Genomic DNA, 20862 nt, shown 5'->3' on the forward strand with positions numbered 1-20862 from the left:
GTATTTGCTTCCACAACCTGTTCCTTAAGTGCATTCCATTTTCCCACTACTCTCACGCTAAAAGAAAACTTCCTAACATCGCTGTGACTCATCTGAGTTTCAAGCTTCCACCCAAGTCCCCTCGTTCTGTTACTATTCCGTGTGAACATTTCGTCTATGTCCACGCTGTCAATCCCTCTGAGTATTTTATACGTTCCTATCATGTCCCCCCCTCTCCCTTCTTTCTAGTGTCGTAAGGCACAGTTCCCGCAGGCGCTGCTCATACCCCATCCCTCGTAGCTCTTGGACGAGTCTCGTTGCAAACCTCTGAACCTTTTCCAGTTTCTTTATATGCTGCTTCAGATGGGGACTCCATGATGAGGCAGCATACTCTAAGACTGGCCTCACGTAGGCAGTGTAAAGCGCCCTAAATGCCTCCTTACTTAGGTTTTTGAATGATGTTCTAACTTTTGCCAGTGAGAGTTCGCTGCTCTCGTTATCCTATTTATATGTGCCTCAGGAGATAGATTAGGTGTTACGTCCACACCCAGGTCTTTTTCTCGCTTCGTCACAGGTAGGTTGTCCCCTTTCATTGTGTACTCTCCCTTTGGTCTCCTATCTCTTAGTCCCATTTCCATAAGTTTAAATTTGCTTGTGTTGAATTCCAGTAGCCATTTCTCTGACCTTCTCTGCAACCTGTTCAGGTCCTCTTGGAGGATCCTGCAATCCTCATCTGTCACAACTCTTCTCATCAACTTTGCGTCATCCGCAAACATCGACATATAGGACTCTACTCCTGTAAACATGTCGTTAATATATACTAGAAAAAGAATTGGTCCCAGCACCGATCCTTGTGGTACTCCACTTGTTACTGTTCGCCAGTCTGACTTCTCGCCCCTTACCGTAACTCTTTGGATCCTTCCTGTTAGGTAGTTCCTTATCCATGCTAGGACCTTTCCCCCCACCCCCCCCCTGCCTCTCAAGTTTGAACAGCAGTCTCATGTGCGGTACTGTATCAAAGGCTTTTTGGCAGTCCAGAAATATGCAGTCCGCCCAACCATCTCTGTCCTGTCTTATCCTCGTTATTTTATTATAGAATTCCAGAAGGTTTGTTAGGCACGATTTCCCTGTCCAGAACCCATGTTCATGTTTGTTCGCAAACCTAACGTTCTCCAGGTGTGCAACCAGTCGTAGCCTAATTATTCTTTCCAGTATTTTACAGGGAATACTTGTTAGTGATACAGGTCTATAGTTAAGTGCCTCCTCCCTATCACCTTTCTTGAAGATCGTACGACATTTGCCTTCTTCCAGCAACTGGGCAATTCTCCCGACATAAGTGACTCATTAAAGATCATTGCCAGAGGCACGCTGAGAGCCTGCGCTGCCTCTTTTAGCATCCACGGTGATACTTTGTCTGGTCCAACTGCTTTAGTTGCATTTAGAGTTGTCAACTGTTTCATTACCTCCTCTGCTGTCACCTCTATATCTGATAGTCTTTCATCTAGGGTAAACCCTTCCAACAATGGGAGCTTCTGAGGCTCGGTAGTGAACACTCCATGGAAACTGGCATTCAGTACCTCGCAGATTTCCTTGTCACTTTCAGTGTATGCCCCCTCTGTTTTCCTTAGTCTTGTCACTTGGTCGTTCACCGACATTTTTCTTCTTATATGGCTGTGTAGTAACTTAGGTTGTTTTCTCGCTTTGATTGCAATATTGTTCTCATAGTCCCTTTCCGATGTTCGTGTTATGTTAATGTAATCGTTCCTAGCTCTGTTGTATCTGATCCTGTTGTCCTCTGTCCTTTGTCTTCTGTACTTCCTCCACTCCCGCCTGCTGGCCATTTTTACTTCCTGACACTGTCTGTTAAACCATGGGTTATTATATTCCTTCTTATTTTTTCCCTTTACTGTTGGTATAAATCTCTCTTCGGCCTCCTGGCATTTCTGTGACTAAATCCATCATATCTTGGACTGTTTTTCCTCTAATTTCTTCCTCCCACTGCACTTCACCCAGATAGTCCCTTATCCTCTTATAGTCCCCCTTTCCTGTAGTCATCTCTCCTTTCCCAGAGCTCTTGTCCCATGGTCATAAGTTTGAATTCCATCATATAGTCAAAGACTAGCACACAATGGTCACTGGCCCCTAGAGGTATTTCATGCTCTAAATTCTCGATATCTTCTACGTTCTGAGTGAAAATCAGGTCTAATAGGCTCGGTGCATCTCTTCCTCTTTCCTTTGTGTCTTCCTTCACATGTTGTGTTAGCAAATTCCTGTCTATAACATCTACTAATTTTGCTCCCCACGTTTCGTCCCCTCCATGGGGATTCCTTGATTCCCAATTTATCTCTCCATGATTTAGGTCCCCCATGATCAGCAAGCTTCGCTCTCATTCTGTGGGCTAGTGTTGCTGCCTTCTGCAGTTCATCTATACATGCCTTGTTGTTGTCATCATACTCCTGCCTGGGTCTTCTACTGTTTGGTGGGGGATTGTAGATTACCAAGATCACAATCTTCCTCCCATCTACTGTCAGAGTTCCACGTATGATGCTTGTGCACTCATTGGTAACCCGATTTCCCAGGTCTTCAAACTTCCTTTCCGCTTTATTAGGAGTGCCACTCCCCCTCCCTGTCTCTGTGTCCTCTCTTTTCTTATCACCTGGTAGCCCTCTGGAAAGATTGCATCTGAGATCATGTCATTAATTTTAGTTTCCACAATTGCAGCTATGTCAGGATCTGCCTCACTCACTCTTTCTTTTATCTCTTCTGCTTTATTATATACCCCGTCAACATTGGTGTACCAAACCTTGAGATTCTTCATGGAAACTCTTGTACCAGAGTTCTCCCTTTCTCCGGGGGTCTGGGGGGATCTGGGGGGTGTCTGGGGGGGTGACTGGGGGTGGGGGTGGGGGACCTGGGGGATCTAGGGGGTGTCTGGGGGATGACTGGGGGGCGGGGGTGGGATCGGGGGGGGGGGGTATCCGGGGGGATCCGGGGGTGAAAGGGGTCGGTAGGGGTGCTTGGGGGGCTAATGGGGGCTGGGCATCTAGGAAGGTAAGAAGGAAGGTCTGGGGTAGGGCCTGGGTAGGTAGGTCTGGAGTAGGAAGGGCATACTGGGTCTGATGATTAGGGAGGGTCTGATAGGCATTGAGGGGTTAGGAGATAAAGTAGGGTTGGGAGTCAGATATAGGTTCAGAGGTTGGGAGGGGGAAGGATAAAGGGAGTGGGGGGAACCTCCCACCCCCCTCGCAAGGATGGGGGGTCACATGGAAGGAGAGGGGATGAGGAGGGTTGAGGGCTGAATGGGTTTTGGGGGTTGAGGGGATGAGGGCTGGGTGGGTTTTAGGGGTTGAGGGGATGAGGGTTGGACGGGTTTTGGGGGTTGAGGTGATGTGGGGGTCCTTGGAATGTGGGATGAATTTGAATGCAGTGGGGTCAGAGGGGTCAAGGGAGGTGTTGGGGAGATAAGCAGTGTGTGTATGTGTGTGTGTGTACTCACCTAGTTGTACTCACCTAGTTGTGCTTGTGGGGGTTGAGCTCTGGCTCTTTGGTCCCGCCTCTCAACTGTCAATCAACAGGTGTACAGGTTCCTGAGCCTATTGGGCTCTATGATATCTACACTTGAAACTGTGTATGGAGTCAGCCTCCACCACATCACTTCCTAATGCATTCCATTTGTCAACCACTCTGACACTAAAAAGTTCTTTCTAATATCTCTGTGGCTCATTTGGGCACTCAGTTTCCACCTGTGTCTGCTAGTGCGTGTGCCCCTTGTGTTGAATAACCTGTCTTTGTCTACCCTGTCGATTCCCTTGAGAATCTTGAATGTGGTGATCATGTCCCCCCTAACTCTTCTGTCTTCCAACGAAGTGAGGTTTAATTCCCGTAGTCTCTCCTCGTAGCTCATACCTCTCAGCTCGGGTACTAGTCTTGTGGCAAACCTTTGAACCTTTTCCAGTTTAATCTTATCCTTGACTAGATATGGACTCCATGCTGGGGCTGCATACTCCAGGATTGGTCTGACAGATGTGGTATACAAAGTTCTGAATGATTCCTTACACAAGTTTCTAAATGCCGTTCTTATATTGGCCAACCTGGCATATGCCGCTGATGTTATCCTCTTGATATGGGCTGCAGGGGACAGGTCTGGCATAATATCAACCCCCCAAGTCTTTTTCTCTCTCTGACTCTTGAAGAATTTCATCTCCCAGATGATACCTTGTATCTGGCCTCCTGCTCCCTACACCTATCTTCATTACATTACATTTGCTTGTGTTAAACTCTAACAACCATTTGTTCGACCATTCCTTCAGCTTGTCTAGGTCTTCTTGAAGCCTCAAGTAGTCCTCCTTGGTCTTAATCCTTCTCATAATTTTGGAATTGTCAGCAAACATTGGGAGAAATGAGTCAATACCCTCCAGGAGATCATTTACGTATATCAGAAACCGGATTGGACTGTCGGAAAATCCGACACCATTTAATATCATACAGACAGATAATAGCTGTGTTGTATAAACAAGTTAACCCATAGAAAACGTAACTTGTAGTGGAATTACCGTCTAAAGAAAACGGGATATCATCACCACATACTATTATATTCACCACCTATTATGGTGGGAATTATTCTTAAATACATTAGTCTTTGGACTTTACCATCATAAAACATCTCATATAAATTAACTTAATTATCAATATTAAAGTAGAGTAAATGTGACCCTTCTATCACTTTCTGTCATCTGGACAATGTAAGCCAGGCGTCAGGGTGAGGAAGGAGGGGCAGCCATTGTTATTGTCACCTCCGAGACGCGTGGAGCAAATTTGGCTCCTATTATATCTGGACAATGTCGGCCAGTAGCGTCAGTAGTATGGAGTGTTAGACATTGCCATTGTTTATACTGAGACCAGAGGCTCACGGGAGCAAATTCGGCTCCTGTTAATTTTACTTGGACATAGTGTTATGGAAACCAAAGGTGTACCATTATCAACACGCTGTCAACAAATAAAGTTAAGTGTTCTTCCGAAACCCATGTATCTTTCATTTATGGCCATTAATTGTCATTATATAGGGTGCCCCGGTTAGAGCACGTGGTAGCCTCAAACTAAAGGTAATTAAGCCAGGTCTTCATTGTTCCATGTACAGTATTTTCTCTGATATACCTGTCATATATAGGATTCTGGCTTTACAGCTAGCGCCCTTTTGACAGGTCAAGACGAGGAAGCATGCTTTGTGCATCAGTTACCAGGGTGATGGAAGCTACCTCAAAGAGGGAAAATGTTGTGTCTACACCCTAGTTATACCTGGTGGACTAACCTGCTGTACTATAAGATAAGGAACCTCTTCAATGTATGTAGTCTAATACTGTAGTTTGATTGGCTGCATATATATAAATTAAATTAATATAAACCCCCCCCCTAATGTGTAGAGGATCGATTTGTGAGATTATGAGATTATTGCAGAAATACAGTCCACTTATCATTATACAAATTGCTATCGAAGTATATAAATTAACGTAAATATAAATTCATATAAATTAAATAAATATAAATCTCACAGGTCGGTTCCCACATTATTTGGACCTTCGGAACCGGAATATTCGGTCCTTTGAACCCACATTTAGTCATCTTAGTACCGGATGAACCAGTTAACCAGTGGATTCATTAAATAACTAGTGCAGTGTGATTTAAACAAAGCCAGTCAAAGACGGCAGCGTAGCCTCGAGGGAGCTCAGGAGCCTCCCTCAGCCCAGTTAAGCCTTAGTCAGCGGTTTCATGTACATCCACAGATTTGGTGGCGTGTTATTCTGGGAAATGACAGCGCTAATATAGAAGCCAGCCAAATTAGTGGCTGTGTCCTCGCAAGATTGTTCACGGATTTTGTGGTGTTAAATTTCACGAGAGATTATCTACGAATTTTGTGGACTTTATTTCGCGAGGTCACTAATAATATTTAATACTTCTAGATAACATTAGAAGTTTCATAGAGGCTAATTAAGGGGCTATTATCAATAATTGTGTATATTATTTCTCCAAAATAGAGAATTATTTAATATAAATTGCACTAGTGATCACAGTATAATATTTACTAATTGCCAACCCACAACAGGGTAGGATATTTACCATTGACTAGTTGAACTATTATCGTTCATCCTAGTCCCATTATTACCATAGTCAGTTGTACTATATTGAATAACCTAACATCATTAATGAATGGTCCAGACCCTATTTTGGGTGTAATTTTTATCAACTCGAGTTGAGTTGTATATATAATAATTTACTTATGATCATTACACTTTTGAGTGATTAATTAGTGTCTATTCCATCCTAGGGTGATATAGAAGAGCTAACCTAAAGGTACTTCCAGTGACACTGGTTTATCACTCAAATCATTAGTGTGTATGATTGTATATATATAATGTGTATTAATTTTAAGTGCTAACCTCTAGCAGAGGTAGGATTATTGCCTAGTGAGTGCATTTTACCCTAGGCTACCATTAGAGCTTGTTCAGTATTATGAGCAGCCCAAGTACAAGTCCCACAAGGCTTCACCAACTAGCCAGTATGGATAATGCAGGGAGAATGAAAAGAACCCTTGCAGGTCTTAAAGGCCACTTAACAAGACAGATCAAGAAATGTGAAGATTTGTCACAACAATCTCAAGTTGATTATGCTGACCTGGAAAGCTATTATCAAGCAGCTGCAGGTAAATTTGAGCAAATCAAATGCCAAATAGCAACATATGTGGCTGAACTTGCCAACACTAATTTATCAGAAACAGAAATAGACGACATTATGGTTGATCTTGCGAATTATGAAGATCACACTCAGGCCACGTTACAGCCTTATGTCAAATTAATTGCCCAGAACAAGGCAACAACTACAGCAACAACAACAACAGTTGCATCTAATACGAGTCAAGCAGAAGCTCGACTCCCTCCAATTAATTTACCCACTTTCTCAGGAAAAGATGAGGAAGATTGGGACGAATTTTGGAACAAATTCGTTGACCTTGTAGACTCAAAACAATCTTTACCAAAGAGTAGTAAATTCTCTTATTTGCAAGGCCAATTATCAGGTGAGGCTAAAACAGTAGTATCCCATCTGAGATTAACTAATGACGGCTATGATCTGGCAGTAAAACTCCTCAAGGATAATTATGCTGATCCAGAAGTAAGAACATCACATTTAGTTCATGAGCTGTTGCATTTATCCCCACCGGAGGCTTCAGCTGATTCACTCCAAGTCTTCAAGCTGGAGATAGAATCATTGATCAATGCCCTCAGCCTGACAGCAGATACAAACGGGGCTGAGTGGGTCTTGAAAATAATTGTCCAGGAGAAAATACCTAGGGACATATTGAGACAAATGAGTGCTCATTACAATAAAAGCATCTTATCTATGAGTGAAATATCTGAAGGTTTAAAGTCAGTAGTTCATCAATTACGAACACATGACAAATTAAAACCACCAAGTAAACCCTCAGAAACCAATAATAGTAAACCACAGAGTACCAAAGGTACTCCAAATCAATCTAGACAATATAATTCAACACCAAAGTGGAACAGTAGCAGTGTGGGCGTATATGCAGTGGGACCCTCCAAGCCTATAGTTACTGTGTCATCCAAGAACGTGACACCAAAGGGTACTGGAAGCTATGGAACATGTTTGTTCTGCAATGAGAAACATTCAATGTACCACTGCCCTAATTTTCCTGATAGTGACGCCCGTGTTGAGCGACTCAAAGATTTGCAACATTGCACGAGGTGCCTCAGGAAACATAACATCAAGGACTGTGAGACCCAATTACACACCTGTAATAGGTGTAACAAAGGTCAGCACCATGCAGCATTGTGCAGAGACACCAAAACAACGTCGCCAAACCCCAAGGTGGAAGATAGCATTCCCACCTCAGTACAGTACTGCAAGGTGCAACCAACAAAGAGTGTCCAATCGGCAAAGTCTAAAGGTAATACGACTTTGCCTACTGCCCAAATTACCATCCTGAATAAGAGGGCCAAGGTCCATACCCGTGGGTTGTTTGACCAAGGATCCCAGAGAACATATATCACTAAAAAGTTGGCAGATGAACTACAATTAAGGCCTGTAACCCAGATGTCATTAAATATCTCAGGGTTTGTAACAGATGCAGGACCTCAAGTCTACCAGGTGGTACAACCATCAGTACGTTTAGGCAGGTACGTCTGTCGAGTACAAGCCATTGTGGTGGACAAAATACCAGTAGACCTACAAGTTCAAGGTCTGAGAGCAACAGCCAAATTCCTGAGAAATAGAGGAATAAAATTGGCAGATAATATTAAGTCTGATCACCTCACCGACTTCGGTCTCCTTGTAGGGACAGACTATTGTCATCGATTCATCGGTAGCCCTACTAAATATCAGGGCATAACCATGTTAAACTCTGCAGGAGGTAAATTACTCTCAGGCCCAGTATCAAGCCTGAGGCGACCTATGCCTGCAGATAAACAATACCAATAGAAATCTAAATTTGTCAGCTGATTATATTTCTCCAGTAGCATTATACTAAGGAGATTACAGCTGACTATACCAACAGAGGTTGATGTTAGTATCATCATTTAAAGCTGAAGATGAGTTCATGAGGCCTCAGTGGCAAATCAGTGAACAGTAGCCTAAAACAGCTACAAGTCACTGCGACCAATGTCACTGAACCCACTGCAGTCTCAGAACCATACTTTACTTTAATGATGAGCTATTCAATCTTCTGAATCAATTAACTAAATTAAACCCCAATAAATCTTATGACTGATTTGATACATTTATTATTTAATCAAGATGTATTCCATGGGCCTCAGTGTTTATATATCAGTGACCAGTTACCTGAACAAACTTCAAGTTATATCTATGTCACTGATCTCACTGTAGTCCCTGAATCATACTTGACTGTAGTACTTGATTACATTCAGTCTTCTGGGTTAAATAATATGTAATTAGGCTTGAATATTAGCCTTTCAAGAGTTAACAGGGAAATGAAATCGCAATAGACTTCTAACCCCTGCAACTCTAGTACGGGACATCCGTCCTGTACGAACAGACGCACAAATGTGTGATTACTAACTACTAACATCAAATTAATCAAATAATTCGAAGGAGGAGTATCGGTGTTTGTCTGTTCTAAAGAGGACTTCGACCCGTGAGCAGCCCCAGGGGAATTATGTCGGAAAATCCGACACCATTTAATATCATACAGACAGATAATAGCTGTGTTGTATAAACAAGTTAACCCATAGAAAACGTAACTTGTAGTGGAATTACCGTCTAAAGAAAACGGGATATCATCACCACATACTATTATATTCACCACCTATTATGGTGGGAATTATTCTTAAATACATTAGTCTTTGGACTTTGCCATCATAAAACATCTCATATAAATTAACTTAATTATCAATATTAAAGTAGAGTAAATGTGACCCTTCTATCACTTTCTGTCATCTGGACAATGTAAGCCAGGCGTCAGGGTGAGGAAGGAGGGGCAGCCATTGTTATTGTCACCTCCGAGACGCGTGGAGCAAATTTGGCTCCTATTATATCTGGACAATGTCGGCCAGTAGCGTCAGTAGTATGGAGTGTTAGACATTGCCATTGTTTATACTGAGACCAGAGGCTCACGGGAGCAAATTCGGCTCCTGTTAATTTTACTTGGACGTAGTGTTATGGAAACCAAAGGTGTACCATTATCAACACGCTGTCAACAAATCAAGTTAAGTGTTCTTCCAAAACCCATGTATCTTTCATTTATGGCCATTAATGTCATTATATAGGGTGCCCCGGTTAGAGCACGTGGTAGCCTCAAACTAAAGGTAATTAAGCCAGGTCTTCATTGTTCCATGTACAGTATTTTCTCTGATATACCTGTCATATATAGGATTCTGGCTTTACAGCTAGCGCCCTTTTGACAGGTCAAGACGAGGAAGCATGCTTTGTGCATCAGTTACCAGGGTGATGGAAGCTACCTCAAAGAGGGAAAATGTTGTGTCTACACCCTAGTTATACCTGGTGGACTAACCTGCTGTACTATAAGATAAGGAACCTCTTCAATGTATGTAGTCTAATACTGTAGTTTGATTGGCTGCATATATATAAATTAAATTAATATAAACCCCCCCCTAATGTGTAGAGGATCGATTTGTGAGATTATGAGATTATTGCAGAAATACAGTCCACTTATCATTATACAAATTGCTATCGAAGTATATAAATTAACGTAAATATAAATTCATATAAATTAAATCAATATAAATCTCACAGGTCGGTTCCCACATGGACCGAGTACAGAGCCCTGTGGGACTCCACTGGTGACTTCAAGACAATCTAAGGTCTCACCCCTCACCGTAGCTCTCTGCTTCTTATTGCTTATGCTCCCTTATCCACTGGAGCACCTTACCAGCTACACCTGCCTGTCTCTCCAGCTTACGTACCAGCCTCTTATGCGGTACCGTGTCAAAGGCTTTCCAACAATCCAAGAAAATGCAGTCAGCCCAGCCTTCTCTTTGTTGCTTAATCTTTGTCACCTGGTCGAAGAATTCTATTAAGCCAGTCAGGCAAGATTTACCCTCCCTGAACCCATGTTGGCGATTTGTCACGAAGCCTCTTCTCTCCAGATGTGTTACTAGGTTTTACCTCGCGATCTTCTCCATCACCTTGCATGGTATACAAGTCAAGGACACTGGCCTGTAGTTCAGTGCCTCTTGCCTGTCGCTTTTTTTGTATATTGGGACCACATTCGCCGTCTTCACTATTTCTGGTAGGTCTTCCATCTCCAGTGACCTACTATACACTATGGAGAGTGGCCAGCAAAGTTCCTCTGCACACTCTTTCAGGACCCATGGCAAGATCCCATCTGGACCAACAGCCTTTCTAACATCCAGATCCAGCAGGTGTTTGTCTGTGTTTACTAGTTGTGTTTACTAGTTGTGTTTTTACGGGGGTTGAGCTTTGCTCTTTCGGCCCGCCTCTCAACTGTCAATCAACTGTTTACTAACTACTTTTTTTTCTTTTTTTTCACACCACACACACACACACACACACACACCCCAGGAAGCAGCCCGTGACAGCTGACTAACTCCCAGGTACCTATTTACTGCTAGGTAACAGGGGCATTCAGGGTGAATGAAACTTTGCCCATTTGTTTCTGCCTCGTGTGGGAATCGAACCCGCGCCACAGAATTACGAATCCTGCGCGCTATCCACCAGGCTACGAGGCCCCCAAACATCTGTGTGTGTGTGATTGTGGGGGTTGAGCTTTGACTCTTTGGTCCTGCCTCTCAACTGTCAATCATCTGGTGTACAGATTCCTGAGCCTACTGGGCTCTATCATATCTACATTTGAATCTGTGTATGGAATCAGCCTCCACTACATCATTTCCTAGTGCATTCCATTTACTAACTACTCTGACACTGAAAAGGTTCTTTCTAATGTCTCTGTGGCTCATCTGGGTATTCAGCTTCCACCTGTGTCCCCTTGTGCATGTACTACCCATGTTAAATAATCCATCCTTGTCTACCCTGTCAATTCCCCTGAGAAATGTATGTGATCATGTTTACCCGAGCTCTTCTATTTTCCAGTGAAGTGAGGTGCAGTTCACGCAGCGTTTCCGCATAACACATGCCTCTTTGTTCTGGGACTAGCTTAGTGGCATACCTCTGAACTTTTTCCAGCTTCGTCTTGTGCTTGACAATGTACGGGCTCCATGCTGGGGCTGCATACTCCAGGATTGGCCTTACATATGTGGTATACAAGTTTCGTGTGTGTGTGTGTGTGGAGGACATCGTCGTGACACACCGAAGAGCTATTCAGATGGTGGTCCATTGATAAAAGATTGAGAGTTGCGATTGCTGCGAAAATTATACAAATTTGGAAACAAATTTGGCCCAGGGTCTCTGAACCGTAGCAGGCGAAATCAAAACAAAGATGACGGATTGGCCATGATTGGATAGGGCTGGATCGTCAGTGGAGACAGCACAGGAGGCAGACTTCAAAAGTTTTAATCAGACACAAATAAAGGGGATGGAGGGAAGGGGGATTTTCTAGGTATATTAGTGATTATTGAAGATTTGCCACAGGCTTTTATAGGATTTTGTTTTTAGTTTAGATCAAGGAAACGTAGATCACAGGAGCCAGGTAAATACTGTATCAAACTGTTTGTTGCAGCAGGATAACCAAATTGTCAGCGTGACTGACAAAGTAAGGAAGCAGGAAGAACAAATTAAGGCACTAGAGAAAGAATATAAGATACGGGATCTAAAGGGAAGTGAATTTGAAGAGATAAATAAAGACATAAATGGGCAAGAATGAAAAGAAATTGTACAGTATAACTGAATATAGAAAAACCGAAAGATAGAGTTTAGGCAAGGAATTTCTGAAAGAATATCCATGTGCAACTCAAGTGAAAGAAGTTACTAGATATTCTTAAAAGTGCAAAGAAGAAATGAAAGAAACATGTGCACAGTTGTAGAAGAAAAAGAAACTATCATAAAAAGTATGTTTGGAGGCCAGGAACAGAATGAAAAGTCAGGATCTGATATCATGTCAATTCGAAAAGAGCTGGTCATTAGCAGTAAAATGTACAGAACACTGTAGATAGAAGTAAATACATTTTTTTGTATGTTTAAAAAAGGAGATTACGATCTAGGGTGGTCAGAGCATCAGAAGAGGAAAAAATAATTGAGAAATTAGTAGGTTTAGGGGAAAGCCTGTCAATGAAGAAAAATGTCAGTTATTTTCGTAGAATAGAAAAATATGTAAAAGGTAAGAGTCACCCCTTAACAATGACATTGAATAGTGTGAAGCAAATGGCAGAGGTGGTTAGGAATGCCAGGAAATTGCAAAATGGTGAAGATGGGAAATAATGATCATTAAGAAGAGACCTTTCTCAGGAAGACAGAGAGAAGATGAAACTGAACCTTGCTGGAGCAAAATGCTTAAATAAGAATAGAAATGAGGAAGAAGGACATTCATTTTTTCTACGAGGTACTAACGATCAGGAAGCCTGTGAGATGGTACACGAAAGTAAATCAACAAACTCGTTAGAGGAATGAAATGTGAAAGGCAAAGGAGGGGGAAACCTGTTCCTGAAAATCGTGTATACCAACATAGATGAGGGTAAGGTCAAAAGTGCTGAAGTGATATAGTACAGCTTAAAATGTCAGATATTGTCACACTAGCAGAGACGAAATTGGAGTATAACAGTTTAATCGAGGTGGTATTTCCGAGGGGCAATGCTATATGGAGACGCGACAGAAAAGGTGGAGGTGTTACAATCTTGGTAAGGGAACGGCTAATCGCAAGAGAATTGATGCTTGATAACCGTCGAGAAGTAGACATAAGGGAGCAGGAGATTTGCAGTCTGGACAATAAAGTAATAATTATTGCTGTATACTGTCCACCAGCAAGCAATACATGGACTAAGGGGGAACTAGATGACAAAAGAGAGGGATTTATAATGTTCATTAGGGAAAATATTGTACAAGTAGAAAAATATAAGTCACGATTGTTGATAAAGACTTCATTTTCAAATCGATAGACTGGAAGGATTGTGAAGCAAGAACAGAAGATATTTAGACTGTCTGATTCATCAACCTCATCCTGGAATCTTTCATGTATCAACATGCAAAACAGCTCACATGAATGAGAAAATATGATGCTCCATCATTGCTGGATTTAGTATTCACCAGGAAAGGAAAAGAGATATTTGACATTCACTACCTTCCTCCCTTGAAAAAGAGTGATCATATTCTGCTGGAAATTAGTTATGCTATGTAATATAATCTAGTAAAGAATGGCGAAATTTAAATAGTTGACAAACTTGATTTTAAGAGAGAACACTATGGAGAACTTGGACATTTTTTAATAAATTTAATTGGGAAGACTTGTTAGGCAAGATCACGGCTACTACGAATTTTCTCACTGATACATAACGTTAAGTGTGATTTATCTGTGTATAAATGAGATGACTGCGAAATTCGGTGAATTATAAGAACAAGAAAACAGGATTCGTTCAACAGAAACTGCGAGAGGAAAAGACAATAAAAATGGGTAAAATATATGAAGAGGCCAAGCCCTCAAACACAGCAGCACTACAAACAAGCAAGAAACAAATACACAGCAGTGAGGAGAGAGCCAGAAAGGAACTTTGAGAAAGCAGCGGACAAATTAAAACAGACCCAGGTATTTTCTATAAATTCATTAAAAACAAACTACAAGTAAAGGATAAAATCCAGTGATTGAGACTGGGAAACAGGTTCATTGAGAATTAAAAAGAAATGTGTAAAACACCTAAACGAACAGTTCCAAAATGTGTTTGTGCACAATGAGGTTTTCAGTGTGCCAGACACAATGCTAGTGCCAGAAAATACAATAGAGTACATAGAAGTGTCACGAGACGAAGAGGAAAATTTACTCAAGGAGCTAGGAAGAAATAAAGCTGTTGGACCAGATGGAGTTTCACCTTGGGTACCGAGAGAATGTGCAGCTGAGCTAAGCATTCCACTTCAATTTATATTCCATATATCTTTGTCCGCAGAAATTTTAGTAGTTATTTGGAAAAGGAAAACATAGTTACATTCTATAAAATTAGTTTCTGGGAAGACCCTCTAAATTTTAGACTCGTATCACTAGCAAGCGTGATAGTCAAAACACTAGAACAAATAGTTAAAACCAAATGGGCAGATCACCTGGAGACTAATGAATTTGTTATATATATATAAAAGATATACAGTATGATTTTCAAACAGGAAGATCCTATGTAACAAATTTACTTAGTTTTTATGATAAAGCAACAGAGATTCTACAAGAAAGAGATGGTTGCGTTACCTGTGTATATCTGGACCTAAAAAAAAAAAAAGCTTTTGACACAGTCCAACACAAGAGGTTGTTTTGGAAACTGGAACATGCTGGAGGGGGTGACAGGGAGACTTCTAACATGAATGCAATTTTTTCTAACTGACAGAAAGATGAGGGCGATAATCTGAGGCAGTTTTCTGACTGGAGGAGTATTACTAGCGGAGTATCACAGGGTTCACTTCTTGCACCAGTAATAATCATTGTCAACATAAATGCCATTTACCAGAAGGAATACAAAATTATATGAACAAGTTTCTGATGGTGCTCAGGTCCTGGGGAAGAAAGGAAACCTAGATGATTCTCAAGCCCTTCAAATTTCTTGAGATAAAATAAGTGCTTGGAGCGTCAAGTGGCAAATGGAATTCAGTGTGAATAAATGTCATGTTATTGGAATGTGGAATCGGAGAAAATATATCACACACGCAACTTACAAATTATGTGGAAAGGAGTTAATGAACTCTAACAAAGAGAGATATTTAAGGGTTGTTTTGTATGGTAAACTGTCACCAGAGGAACACATAAAGCACATTTTAAGAGAGCGCATGCGTTGCTTTCCAACTTCAGACTTGCTTTGAATTATATGGATGGTGAAATACTAAAGAAACTGCTCAGGATTTATGTGAGACCAAAATTGGAATATGCAGCAGTTGTATGGTGCCCAAATATCAAGAAGCACGTCAATAACCTTTAAAAGGTGCAACGGAATGCTACAAAATGGATTCCAGAACTGAAAAGACAAGAATTACGAGGAGAGACTAGAGGCGTTAGTTATGACAAAACTAGAAGACAGAAGAAAAAAGCTGATATGATCTCCACTTATAAATTAACAGGAATCGACCGAATAGACAAACAGGAATTCCTGACATCAACAATTTCAAGAACAAGAGATCACAGATTCAAGCTAAGGAAACAAAGGTCCCGAAAAAATAATAGAAAGTTTTCTTTCGCAAACAGAGTGGTGGACAGTTGGAACAAGTTAAGTGAGAAAGCGGTGGAGGCCAAAACAGTCAGAAATTTTGAAGAGTTAAATGACAGAGTGCTGGGAAGACGAGACACCACGAGCGTAGCTCTCACACTTACATAACTACTCACACATATTCGCAGGGAAAAAATAAGATGAAGAAGAAGTCTGTTTTACAGACTTTAACAGCCTAAGACTGTTTTACAACCTAACGAGTTATCCAAGGGCTCATTCTATACGAGTTTTTAAAAAATCACCCTAGTGAATACATACAAATGTTATGCACGAACCATCATCTCCTGTCCTTCCGCTTCTTATATTAATATTATCTGTATAATTGAGGAGAAGCTTTACAATGGGGAGGTGGCCAGCAGCGGAGGCCAGGTGGAGGGCGGCTCTACCAGCGTCTTCTCCTTCCTTCGTCAACTGGTCCACCTGAGCTCCGGTCTTCACAGCATTCTCCACCCCTTTCACGTCCCCAGCCTGGCAGCTGTCAATCTGTGAATACACCTCATTATGTACATAAGACGGTTCATAACTATTTTTTGTGCAGTTAAACATATGAAACCTAACCTTGCATGAACCATAGTTCATCAGCTCAAGTAGTTGAACACCCTTCCTTCTCTCTGTCCTACCCCAGCTCCTTATCCTCCTATCCCTTTCAAGTGCTGTATAGTCGAACCTACTTACGTTTTCTGAAAAAACGCATGCCTTACTACTTAATTTTCACTTATATTCACCTGCCTTATTTTGATAATTACTTACTTACTCACCTTCTCCTTAAGCTCATCCTTGGGTACATAACATGCACCAATCCAGCTCTGCCTTTGAGATTGTCAACAAGAGTTAAAGAAACGTATCTTAAACGTTTTATTTCAGGCTACCTTACCATGCATAACCTAATCAAGCCTAACCTAACAATACACAATTTTACCAATTAAAGAACGTGGCCCTGAGTGAAACTCGCGAGTACGATTTACCATACACCATATCTACCAGCAGGTCGACGGCACACTGTGGTATAACCTATTTGCCTTTGTGACAACCTACACTTTCAGCAGTTGTCAGGGGATTTGTTTTCCCCCCACTGCCCTCTAAGTTGCCTAAACAGCTTTCAAGCATGGCACAATCAACCATTGGACCATGGCACAATCTCCTACTATTTGGGAATGCATGCCTTACTACTTAATTTTCACTTATATTCACCTGCCTTCTTTTGATAATTACTTACTTACTCACCTTCTCCTTAAGCTCATCCTTGGGTACATAACATGCAGCAAGACAATTTTAAATCATTCCAGCTCTGCCTTTGAGATTGTCAACAAGAGTTAAGGAAACGTATCTTAAACGTTTTATTTAGCGTCAGGCCAAATGAAACTCTAAAAAATGAATTTTGGAGAGTTAATTTTCAACTTCCTTCTCAAGCGAGGAAAAATCTAAGGAAAATAGAAAAGATTCATGCTAGAGTCAACGATCTCACTCTTTCGGTAACATTCAACAAATATAATAGATTATATAAATATATATATATATATATGTGAGATTTTTTTTCTTTGACAATTATCAAAAGAATTAAGTCCTATTGATGTTACGTTAATCGTAACTACCTCGCAAGAGAGGCAGACCTTAAACAGCAAGAGCTGCCAGTGGCAGATATTTAATCTTAAAGCCTAAGATCATAGGACCGCGGGAGCAAACCGCCAAGCGAAACCACACGGGTAACACCTGTCACTTAGGTCGCTGGCTCCTCCTAGTTAACAAACTAATGAAGGGTTGCCGACGGATTCTCACTTCTTATTTATAGGAGTGTGGTGCTGTGCAATGGGCTCGAGCTTCAGATACAGACTTAATATGAACATAAGCAGGCAAAGCGTTGCAGAACATAAAATGTGGGGCAGTAATATTGGAAGGTTTGACGTAAAAGATTGTTTTCTATAACAAACAATTTATTCACAAAAAAACTAAAACTACTACACAGTGAATTTACGTTACTTTACTGTCACTCCAGTGGCACATTCAAGAACAGCTAATCAACAGCCTGATGGACCCACGGTCTCCTTATCCCGTCGTCGCTGACTGAACAATGACACTAACTGAACAAAGTGGTGCCCACTGGTGACGCAAGCTTGCAATCAATATTGTCACGGCTTCTCGGTGACAAATGCTCTAATCACAAAACTTGACTGGCGCTCGCTGCCCACAACGAGGTACCAAGTAACAAGGCGGTTAATCTAAGAATGATAACCCCTTATAAAAATCTTACGTTAACACTTGTCTCTCAGGACAATCAACAACAAAAGTTACTCTAATTGAATTTAAACAATTACGTTAACACACACGTGTCTCAACGACACTTAAATGGCAGCAATAACTCGTAAATCAATTAATTACATCAACTTGAAAGTCAAGCATTCGGTGAGTAATTCCCAATTAATTACTGAATACAACAGCCTATTAATTCAGACGAGTATTGACAAAGCCTACTGTCTCTCAACTGACAGTTCTCTTCCGGTCTTACGACAAGATTACTTTAACGAGGGTAGACTACTGTACCACACACAATGTTCCAATACTCCGTGTAAACAACAACATCAACACCTGGTGAATTCACTAAGTGGCGGTTACTAATTATCTTTAATTAGCTACGAGTGCTTAATCACTCTGTCCGCAGACAGATCTGATCAGTCCAACGAATTACAGCAGCTTAATTCCAGCGCAATTGACTCCGATCATAACAGACCGTCAACCCCTTACGTTAATCAATCAATTAACGACAGCTAGTTAAATCGTTAACACTACGTTAGTCTTTACTTGACAATTCCTAAACTGCGTGAACTTCACTGTGACTGTTGCCTTTACACGTCTCTACGTTAATCACCACAATGATCAACGAACAAGTGACCTCGTTAAGTAAATCGTGACCCCCGGTGACGTTAACTGACTTTAATGCTCACGGAATCCTTCACAGTACACAACGCCTTCCACCAAGGACAAACTTGTCTACGGTTTACACACAGTACAACACAGTACATCCTTGCCACTCACGGCAAAACTTGTAAATGACTTCCCCCAGTAAATTATCCACCAATAATTCACACTTTACCACAACACAACAGTAAAATTTATAACCAAGGGAAACCTCCCTGTTACCACTTTCACTGCTGAAAAAGGGAATCAAATTACAGCGAATTAAATACGCGGCACATAGAGAAAATAGAAGCAAATAACTCACTTTAATCTAGTGTGTACTCTAGGTGTCCTCACACACGTCAAAATCACAGTTGGGCCCAACCTCAACTTGATGACGGCAAACAGGGTAAACTCACACGTCTCCAATTCCCATTCACCTCACCAGGTGGTCACAGGGACAGAGGACAGACGAAACACTGGGGGCGAACCCAGCTTCAGAGTTTTTTTACCCAAAACGGAAACAGTGTACTTACATCAATCATGCTGGCCCGCAACATACACACCCATACACGTCAACCTCACACTCCCACTGTTGCTGCTGGATGATGACGTAGGCGTCCTCACTTCCTACATGTGGTCAGTTGGAGCACAGGGTCCTAGACCATGGGGTTAGCTCCACACACAGAGACCAGGTGGCGCGGACACGCCGGCTTAGGCAGACCAGGGTGCGCGCACAACAGCAGGGATGCGGTACCACGCCCTTCCACTTGACACGGTACCCCAGGATACGATTGTACACGTTGTTACACGGTACACGAGACCCGAGACGGACTCCTTCACTGCTCGTTTGTTTTACTCAGAATTTAAACTTTTAAGGTTTCTCTCATAACACTGAAACCTTCTCTAGCACGTCTCACTGCAGTACCTTCAAGCACAGATACGATAGACAGCAAATGTCACTTTCGTAGCCCGATAATTAACCGCCTCACTCAGTCCAGTTGCTCTAAGATGGCGTCCCACAATTACGCGGCTAGGTGACAAGTTCACACTGTTTGGTACAAGCAACTTTCCAAACTACCGGATTCTTACGGACGACACACGGAAAGATAGCAAGATGATAGGCATGACTTTAGTAACGTTGCAGGCGGTATTTCCCGATGCTTGGCCTAGCTACGGAAAATTACGTCCTCTCATAGCAACGTTCTAGGTAAGAACGTTTTTTTCTCGCCAAGACTACCCCTGGGGTACCATGCGGTACCTCTCAGCGTCTTGACCAATCATGGTTCAGCATTCCTGAGGCCCAGGAGCCCTGGCCAATGGCGCACCTGCCTCATGACGCTACCCCTTCTCTCACGAGGTGGACACGTGATAGGGGGGGGGGGTGGTCTACAGCCGTTAACCACCCATACCTCCCTCTCTACACTTGACTTGTACAAAATTTCCCTGAAATCAACTCCCTCCTGTAATTTCCTTCACAGACCTGATACAGCGATCAGAATGACATCACTGGCTAGCAAATGTCATGGGCTGTCCAACGACACCCAACACGACTGTGGAAAAGTTATATACAGAAAGTTGAATCACGGTGCACATCACTGGTGCACTATGCAATTTCGTACTTCATTCATTGCACGAGAGAGCAGGAAAAATGTCTCCTGACAATATATATATATATATATATATATATATATATATATATATATATATATATATATATATATATATATATATATATAGATATATATATATATATTATATATATATATAGATATATATATATATTATATATATATGTTATATATATATATATATATATATATATATATATATATATATATATATATATATATATATATATATATATATATATATTTATATATATAGACTATTTTACAGGAACTTCTTTTCCACAGCTCATTAAATGGAGGAAAGGGTCCTGAAAGATATTGTTGATAGGAACGTTATCCCTACAGACAAAAATCAGAAGATACAATTGACGATTTACTAAAAAACCAAAAAAAACGGCCAACCTACTCATGAGAAACTCTCCACAAAAAAAGCAGAACGCTTTAAAAGAGACTAACGTCGTCTATGCCTTTAAATGCCCTCTTGGGGACTGTAAGCCTCAAAGAACTCA

At 41.4% G+C, this 20862-nt stretch overlaps 1 protein-coding gene across 1 annotated transcript in view; it reads right to left on the reverse strand.

Annotated features, from left to right (window-relative positions):
• LOC123758542 (uveal autoantigen with coiled-coil domains and ankyrin repeats) overlaps window positions 1-17071 on the reverse strand; it is a 196957-nt gene extending 179886 nt beyond the window's left edge. Inside the window, exons 1-3 of the mRNA XM_069322922.1 lie at window positions 17055-17071; window positions 16589-16640; window positions 16106-16313 (exon numbers count right to left, since the gene is read on the reverse strand). Of these exons, the coding sequence (XP_069179023.1) occupies window positions 16106-16313; window positions 16589-16640; window positions 17055-17071 (277 nt within the window). The remainder of the gene's footprint in view (window positions 1-16105; window positions 16314-16588; window positions 16641-17054) is intronic.
• Window positions 17072-20862: the final 3791 nt, after the last annotated feature.

Source organism: Procambarus clarkii, chromosome 11 (assembly GCF_040958095.1).
Source record: "Procambarus clarkii isolate CNS0578487 chromosome 11, FALCON_Pclarkii_2.0, whole genome shotgun sequence".
NCBI classification, from domain to species: Eukaryota; Metazoa; Arthropoda; class Malacostraca; order Decapoda; family Cambaridae; genus Procambarus; species Procambarus clarkii.